This window comes from Hydra viridissima, unplaced genomic scaffold, assembly GCF_058129835.1.
Source record: "Hydra viridissima isolate aposymbiotic clone 2 unplaced genomic scaffold, HvirCarnegie_v1 scaffold_22, whole genome shotgun sequence".
Lineage (NCBI taxonomy): Eukaryota > Metazoa > Cnidaria > Hydrozoa > Anthoathecata > Hydridae > Hydra > Hydra viridissima.
Genome location: NW_028324321.1, coordinates 533,770 through 543,202, shown reverse-complemented (window position 1 = coordinate 543,202; position 9,433 = coordinate 533,770). Strand labels below are relative to the sequence as shown.

The 9,433-nt window shown below is 25.7% G+C and overlaps 1 protein-coding gene across 1 annotated transcript; it reads left to right on the top strand.

Annotated features, from left to right (window-relative positions):
- The first annotated feature begins 536 nt into the window (after nucleotides 1–536).
- On the top strand, nucleotides 537–9,045 carry LOC145191206 (glypican-6-like). The gene is made up of 6 exons (XM_090075568.1): nucleotides 537–907; nucleotides 4,065–4,223; nucleotides 6,063–6,754; nucleotides 6,993–7,165; nucleotides 7,539–7,673; nucleotides 7,786–9,045. Exons 1-6 carry the CDS (start codon nucleotides 751–753, stop codon nucleotides 8,294–8,296), a joined length of 1,827 nt encoding a protein of 608 aa, XP_089931694.1. The 5' UTR covers nucleotides 537–750; the 3' UTR covers nucleotides 8,297–9,045.
- Nucleotides 9,046–9,433: the final 388 nt, after the last annotated feature.

Below are 9,433 nucleotides of genomic sequence, written 5' to 3'. Positions count from 1 at the left end.
CCAAACACAACTAAAGTTAAAGTAACATTAACTACAGTAACATCTCAAAAAAAATGATTTTTTTTTTTTCTTTATTTCTTAAAGAAACTGATAAAAGAAAGGAAAAAAATATTAATGAAACAAAAAAAGACGTCTTAAAATGCTCTTTAGCTAAATAAGTTCAGTTATCAATACAATTTTCCCATCTTTCCTTACAATAAAATGATCGTAGGTTAATAATACGCGGGAATAAGGAGCTTAAGTAAAAACGGCTTAGCAAAAAAAAAAAATTAACAAGAAGTTTATAAAGTGCAACACTTGCGTGAATACCGAATGGGAAACGGCTTTACATTAATGACAGAATCCGTCTCTTTTGTTTAGGAATTTCAAAAAAAGGGGGTTTTATTATTTTAATAATTCTAAATTATGATGTTTTATGCAGTATATTTTTTTTAGTGAAATTCTTAGTTTTTAAAAATTTAAATAATATACTTTTATAGTTAAAATAAAAAATTAAACTATTTTCTATTATTATTAAACGTTTTTAAAGAAGATTTACTTCACCCTATCATAAGAGAAGTGACTGTCGAATGTGGTTTTCAGAATATTTTGACCGGAATATTGTATACTGATTTTTTGAACTGATAGTGGTTAAAGAAGTATGACTTGTTTACATTGATATGTAAAACATAAGAAAAGTTGCGTTTCTAACCTCGGTTATAATATTAGATAAATTTTAGATTTGCATTAAAAGACGCAGAAATCAAAGAAATGTACAACTTTGGAATTTTATTATTTGTGTCAATGTGTAGCTATGTTGCTAGCATTGGTGTTTTGAATGTATTTACCTCATGTAACAACTCGAAGATAAACTATCAACTTGCAGGATTTCACACAGATGATGATATTTATAATCAAAAAAAAAATGGTAATCTTAAAATTCTTTTATTGCTTCATTTCTTTACTTTACATTATTTGTTTAGGCTATAAAACTGTTTTATACAAAAAGAATATATATATATATATATATATATATATATATATATATATATATATATATATATATATATTCTTTTTGTACACGTGCACAGACACACAGAGTCACACACACACACATATATATTGTGTGTGTGTGACTGTGTGTGTCTGTGCCCGTGTGAAAATAATGAGTATAGAATTGCAAGTAGAAACTATTATAAATATAGAACTATGACATTCTATGCAATGCACATGAAGAAACTAGCATCTGTAAAATATCACTTTAATTCTTCTGTATATGTATGTACATATATACATACATACATATATACATACATACATACATACATACATACATACATACATACATACATACATACATACATACATACATACATACATACATACATACATACATACATACATACATACATACATTTATACACATCAGTATATATATATACATATTATCTTTGTTATTTATAAACATTTTCTTTAATTATGATGTTTTCTATAACTAATGACTTCCATAAAAACACAAAATTGTAAACAATATCATCTTTTGTTACTAACAGTACCACTCTGTTAAACTAATCTACATATACAATTGTACACAAACAAAGTGCAATTTTTTTTTTTACAAAAAAAAATTCCTGTTTTAACATAAAACAGACTGTAAGTTGAGGATTTCATACTTTTTGTAATGAGTTTGTTTCAGATGGGCATAGCTGTATAATATTGACATTGAGTAGTTCCGAGCATATATTTTGATGTAAGAATTTTTTAATACCTTCGATGCAAAACCACAAAAGTGCTGGAAGTTTTAGTTAGACCTCAACTATGTTTTAAGACCTCAAATTCAGTATTTTGAATTAAAATTACTTTGAAAAGAAGGTAGTTGTATGTAGTTTTGAATTTTCAGAGCTTTTTGTAAGCTAAAATGTCATAATTTTGAAAAATAAGGACTTGAATAATCTGATGCTGCCCTTGCTAAATAAATTTGATTAAGTGCCTTTGTCTAAGAAATAGATAATAAAAGTTGTATTTGGTAGCTTTGCCTTGAATAATGTGTTAACTTAGCAAATAATCATGTAGAATTTGTTTTGCACTGCTGTCTTTATTACCTAATATATTACCTAATATAGTATGATTGAATAACCTAATAAATTAAATTATTTTAGACTTATCGTTTTTAAAAACTTATTTAATAATATTTCATCTGTTTAATTTTTAGCTATTTATTTTGTTTTTTTAACTGACATAAGTTAAATTAAAACTAGCTTCTATCAAAAGCCTAATTAAAGTTGTGTCAAAAGATTAGTTCTCTTAGTCCTAATAAATATTTAGCTATTGTGATCTCAAGCATCATGGTTTAATAATTGATTGTAAATTACTCGCTACTTTTTCTAAACACACGTTGCACATTGAAAAGTATGACCAGATAAGAAAGTTGTTACTTCATTCCTGTTATAATCTCATATTCTTATCTTATGTTATAATCTCATATTATAATCTTTTAAGCGACAATTTTCAAGTTCACTCTAAAACTTTTATTTTTATTTATTTTTTTCTTTCTTCATTTGTAGATCTGGGTCTCAAATTTTTTTATTTTTTTATAAATAAACCATTTTTAAATTATCACATTAGGAATTTTGTTAAGTATTAAATCATGCAATACTTGTTTTGTTAAGTAAAGAGTCTAGGTTTTAATTGTTTCATTCTTTGATCACTATTTGTTTTTTTTTCTTTTTCATGTTAAACTCTTTTGTTTTGCTCAGTAGGAGTTGCGATGTCGGTTAATTTTTTGTGCAACTGCAAAGAGATAATAATTGTTTTTTTGTTTTTTTTTTAAAGTAACTTGGATATTTATAATCTGCGGGTTTTTTTTTTTTTTTTGGTTTTTTTTTTTTTTTTTTGCAGAATAAAAATGAATGAAACTTTATTTTAGCAAAATATAAAATAGTGTAATTTAGTGTGTTATTTTAGCAAAGTATAAAAAAGTGTACTTAACATGTTTAAACAAGAAATCTAATAATTCATATTGAGTTGTTGTAGGTTATCATTAAATAATTTGCTTTGAATCATTAGGCTTCTGTCAAGTTATTACTTTTACAGAAAGTTACAAACAGTAAACATAACTGTTCAAAAGCAACCTCAATGTAAACTTATAAAAATATTTGCGTTAAATATTTGATTGTGGTCTTTAAAACTATGGATAAGTTGAACCTAGAATCATTGAACGTTGAATCATTGAAACAAATAAATAAACTTTTTATCTGACGTATACTTAACTGACTTTCCTTATTTTTCTTTGAAGTTTTGATTTATATAATTAAAATAAATTAAAAGAAATAGATTAAATAAATTATTTCTAATTTAAAAGTAATTAATTGGCTGATATATTTATGAATGAAAAAGTTTTGTCATAGAAAGAAAAAATTTTAAGCATTCTTTGAGGTTTCAAGTTTCATCCTATTTGCTTATTGTTAAGTTTAAAAAATTGCTTAATTGAAATTTTATACTGTTCTTAAAATTTAAGGAAATTTATTTTAAAAAAAGGCTAAAAATACTTTTACTTATCTTAAGCAATACAGTTATGTTTTTTTTTTGTTTTTTTTTTAATTTAAAAAAAAAAAAATTTTTTTAAACAAAAAAAGATTTTCTTTTTTTATTGGAATGTTACTCATTACCTTGAGCATAAAATGTTTCACTCTCATCAAAGTTTGATACAAAGCCTGATATAAAATAAAATGTTTCCCCCTCATAAAATGTTTCCCCACTCATCAAAGTTTGATACAAAACCTGATATAAAGAAGTAAAAAAGAATAAATGTTTATCAATAAAAAATGTGCTCATTGATTGTTTGAAAGATTAGGAGAAAATTAACTTAATTTCAAAACTATAAAGTTATATAAAATGTTTTTACTTGACATTCTTTCTACTATTTACGACATTTATCTTGCAAAGATTTTATACTAATAAAGCTATGTTATCAATTTACGCATTTCTGTATATTGCAGGTTCCAAATGCAGGTTAAAATGTTGTTTTCCTTATAAATGATTATATGTGATATTATTGTTATTGTAAGTTTATTTTTATTATGAAGGAAGTGATTTAAAGGTTTGCACACCACAGATGACCTGTTGTAAAGTTGGGGCAGAGCGTAATCTTGTGAATTCAAGTGAACGTCTACAGAGAAATCTACGAGCACCTATTTACCAAAACTTAAGTGACACCCTTCAACAAACCTCAACAAATTTTATTGGTATGCAAAAGTTTAATTCCAACTATGTTTTATTTGTTTTTTTAAAATTGTAGCATATTTTATTTGTTTTTTAAAGATTTATATATTGAATACAAATATATGATAAAAAGTAATTCGTTTTAATGATTTGTTTATTACTATACAGTGAAAAATATGAGGCAAATTATTTGTTGCAAAATAGATTAATTTGTAGCTTTTCAATAATATTTAAAAACATATATATACATATATATATATACATATACATATATATATATATATATATATATATATATATATACATATATATATATACATATACATATATATATATATATATATATATATACATATATATATATATATATATATATATATATATATATATATATATATATATATATATATATATATATGTATATGTATATATATATATGTATATATATATATATATATATATATATATATATATATGTATATATATATATATATATATATATATATATATATATACACACATAGTCCTCTAAGGCAATTGTTCTATTTTTTACCATGACTTTTTGTTTAATTACTGTAGTATTAAAATAACAGTGACAATCATGTTTTTTTTTGTAAGAAAAATTTTTTTAATAAATTTTCTATAAAAAAAAAATACATTGAGATAAATATTTAGGTTTCCCTTTTTTTTTTTTTTTTTTTTTTTTATAAAAGCTTATATTATTGAAGAATTCATTCACATATTTATCAAAATGATTATGCTGACATAATTTGTTTTATTTGAATGTTATGGGAAAGTTTTTTACTGCTAATCACATTAAGGCTCTTAAATTTCATATGGAGCCTGTTTTTATGTCTATAAAATTTTCAAAGATAAAATGGGAATTTTTAATTACATGGATGTCTGCTGCAGAACAGCAAAGTAAAAATAAAGATCAATAAGTTTAATCTAATAAATAAGTCATGACCTAAAAAAAGAAAAAGTGGTGTGAAAATTTCAGCAAACTAATATCTTTGTAGAAAAATCATTTTTTGTTTTAGACATAAAAAATGTGAATAATTTTCCTTCACAATATAATCTTGGTAATAATAGTAAATAACTGAAATGATGTAAAATGGAAAAAAATGGTTGACAGTTTAGGGTATAAGTTAAAACAAATAAGTTAAAAAAAAAGGATGAGTTTCTGCAATAAATATTAACAAAACTAAAATGCTTATAGAATTTTTAATTTAAGTTTTTAAAATTTTTTTTTTTTTTTTTTTTTTTATTATAAAATTGTTTTTGTTTTAAGGAATGTTGTGAAAAGCCCCATGTTTTTTTGTTTTTTTGGCTCACAAATAATCTAAAGACAAGTAAATTCAAGTTTCTATTTCAAGTTATGTAAACAAAAGATTCAGATAAAAGTAAAACAAGAAAAGTTATAAGTATCCTAGATTGAAAGATCGTTTGTTGGTAAACGTTTTTTCCAAAAATTAAGAAGTAGTTGTTTTGCCTTTAATAAGTGGTCAGGATCTGCTAATAATAAAAAGAAAGTTAAGTCACTATCAACTCTCTCCCAAGGCCATTGGTGATATTAAGTGATGTTAAGTTATACTATCTTAGTGGTATTAGGTACAATCTTGAAAATCAGATGTTTGAAACATCTGTTTCATCTTAGAAGTGAATAGTATTGACAGCAAAATGTTAGCAGACCCCATAAGCCAAATTTTAACATTTTTAAATGTAACCTTTTTTCTATAAATATGTTTTTAAAATTTTTAAACTCCATTTATAAACAAATAATTTTCATGATTATTTACTGGATTATACTACTGCGTATGATTCAAACAAGAATTAAATGTTTTTTTGTTGTTTTATTTCAGAAATATTTCAAAGGTTTATGAATAAATCACAAAAAAGTTTGGATACAATGTTTGAGGAGACATATGGATCTCGATACGAAAGTAATAACTATGTATTTAAATCACTTTACCTTGCTTTGCATCAATACATTAATGGAAGTGAGCTTGATCTTGAGTCTACAGTGGATTTATTCTTTGCAAAGCTGCATGAAAAAATTTATGTGATGTCTCATCCATTTTCAAAGTTTGATAAAAAATATGAAAATTGTATAAATGAAAATACAAACTTTGTTCGCCCTTTTGGTGATATTCAACAGAAGATTGGTCAACAGACTTCTCGTTCTTTTATGGCTGCAAGAATGTTTTTGCACAGCTTAAAAGAAGCAAATAATGTTGTGTCAGAACTTGCGCAAATGACTTTCCATGATGAATGTTCAGTGGCATTTATGAAAATGACACAGTGCTCAATATGCAGTGATGTGTCATCTAGTGTAAAGCCTTGTCAAAATTATTGTCAAAATGTAATGAAGGGCTGTTATTCTTACATTATAATGATCCAACCGAAATGGAATGAGTTTTTAAATAATCTAATCACTCTAGCTCAGAAACTTGAAGGTCCTTTCAGTGTTGAAGCTGTGGTTGAACCCTTAGGAGTTAAAATTTCAGAAGCTATTATGATTTTTCAAGAAAACCAAGGAAATATAACTGCAAAGGTAAACAAATATTTGAGTATGTAAAGTGTAAAAATAGTTTTAATTATTTAGATATGTAAAAAGTAATTATGCAGGTAAAATGCATAAAAAGTTTTAACTTAAAAATAAGTTTTAGTTTAAATTGTTTGAAATGTATTTACTGTGTAGAGTGTAAAACAAGAAAACAAACATGAATAATAAAAGAAAATATTGTGTATGTTATTTTGGTTTGTAAATCAATTTTTTTAAAAAATTAAAGGTGGAAGAGAAATGTGGAAAGCCTACTCCCAATAACAACATTGGGCAAAACAAACATAGAAAACGTCGTTCTGTTCGTTCTCAAGTGGATTTGTTGAAGCTAACAAACTCTAATCTGCCATTGATATTCAATGTTGATTCTGATAAAAAAAAAACTGTTTCCGAGCTAGAGAGGTAATAACACATATCAGTAAAATCATGATGAACGTTTTCATGTGTCGTATTTTAAATTTTTTAAATTTTTGATCATCATAAGTTTATAACTGGATTAATTTTAAAGTAATTATAATAATTATAGTAATTATATATATACTTATAGTAATTATATTACTCTTTGCTGAAAATAACTCTTTAATTTGAATATCCTAAATGACTTGGAAATCTTGTAATAAAAAATAAGTAATAAAAATTGATGAAAGACTGATGTTATAGGTGTTAGTACCATCTCATTTTATTTAGTCTTTCCATATAACTGACTCAATGTAATCATAAGTTCAAACATTAGCTGCTATAAGATGTTTATATTAGTTTTTAAAACTTCATTTAGTCTTTTGATTGAAAGTCAAAAAATATTCCGCCGTCTTGTATACCATTGGTTAGAACTACCTGAAAAGATATGCAATAATGGGTTAGCCAGTGGTTTAAATGTAACTCCATGCTGGAATGGAATGAATTCCTCAGGGTGTGTAGCTTTATTATCATAGTTTAAAAAGAATCAGTTTATAGCATAATGTTTAAAAATAAATGATTAAAAAATATTGCTGTTTCAAATAGTTTTTCTATTATTCTTTTAGCTATGAATTTTCGGTTGTTACCGATTCAATTGAAGATTTGTTTAAAAACAATCCGGAGGTGAAGAGCAATCACTTGAAAGCAAATATGGGTATCCTTAATCTTGATTATAAATTAGGACTTCTGATTAAAGGTTTGCAAAAAGCTTTAATGGGTAAAATAGATCCTGATTGTCCTGACTGTGAAGTAGGCGAAGGAAGCGGCAGTGGTGAATCCAACGGCAGTGGCAGTGGAGATGGAGATAATGAATCTGGCAGTGGAGAGGACATATTCCCTTCCAAAAAAACCCAACAAACTTTATCTAATCGTTGTGATAACAGTGTTAATGAAGATTGTATTGATGATGCTCCTACAACGAAAGGTACTCAAGAAGCTGACAACAACATTCACATCTACGAACCAATTTTTGATTCGGAGCCCAGAGCAGGTTCGTCGATTCGAAGTAGTGCAACAGATATCTTAATAAACTTGGTATTAATTTTACTGGGGTTAACGGCTACTGGTATTTTATGAGTGTTGCTGTAATTCGAAAACATTAATCGTCGTGATTTGCATCGCATTCTACCGACACTGACGTTATTCGCAGACGCTCTTACGTCATCAGCATAATGGCTAATTTGAGATTACGCATTCGCTTAGAAAGTCGTTTTTTAATTTTTAATTACTATATTAATCATTATAATTTATATTGTATACAACTGAGGCAGAAGTAATAATTCGTAAGGAATTCGTGCGCCTCCACATAAATATTATTTAAGTTGTCAATGAAAATATTGTTTTTTGAACTTTTTCCATAAAACTTCCACTTTTTTTTTTTTTTTTTTTTTTTTTTATCTTTTTTTCATTTCAAAATTTTTACGTGTTTTTTTTTTGTTTTTTTTTTTTTTTTTTTTTCTGTTTTTAGATTTTGTTAATTTTTTATTTAATTTTTCTATTTTGTTTGTTTTGTTCTCCTTTTTCTATTGGATAATCTATTATTTTTGGTACTGTAAATTATAATTTATGATCTTGAAGGTCGATGTATTCCAACCGCTTTTATATGGTTTTAAAAAAGCTCATGGGTCATCGAGGTGTTTTAGTCCTGAGCTCTTTCTACCCATTACTTTTTCCATCAGAAACAAGAAGCCCCAAAAGTGATCATAGTGTGTTAAACACTTTTTTTTTACATGCAGTTCTCTTTATTGATGTTTTAGACATGTTCCAATCAAGTTTATAAATTTATAGAAGCAAAAAAAAGATTTAAACGAATAAAGTTATTAAAACAACAATTTTAGATTTAAATTCGGTTAAAAAATTACGGTACGACGTAATCAAATCATTTTCCTTAACTACAATATGTTTTCATATGGAGACAATTCTCAAAGGTCGCCGTGAAGACAGAGATTAGAGATCTTTGCTTTCCGTCTAACAATATCCTTAAAGATTTCTCTTCACGGCGACCTTTAAGAATAATACATTAAATACGAATATTGAGATTTGTATGGGATATCGAGTAAATATATTTATTATCTTTCAAAGTTTATAGTGGCTAAAACCGTAAACAAAACTGTGTCTATTCAATATGATGAGAACTTCCAATATTGTTGCTCATCCCGCCCGGAAGAATATCCTATGAGATTATCGAGTTTCTCAGGCTACAAAAAGAGCTGA

Excerpts from the sequence above, each read along its gene's own strand:
- LOC145191206 (XM_090075568.1), top strand. The coding sequence starts at position 751 with ATGTACAACTTTGGAATTTTATTATTTGTGTCAATGTGTAGCTATGTT. Across the intron at positions 908-4,064 it reads TTATAATCAAAAAAAAAATG|GAAGTGATTTAAAGGTTTGC; the intron begins GTAATCTTAAAA and ends TTTATTATGAAG. Across the intron at positions 7,674-7,785 it reads AATGGAATGAATTCCTCAGG|CTATGAATTTTCGGTTGTTA; the intron begins GTGTGTAGCTTT and ends TTATTCTTTTAG.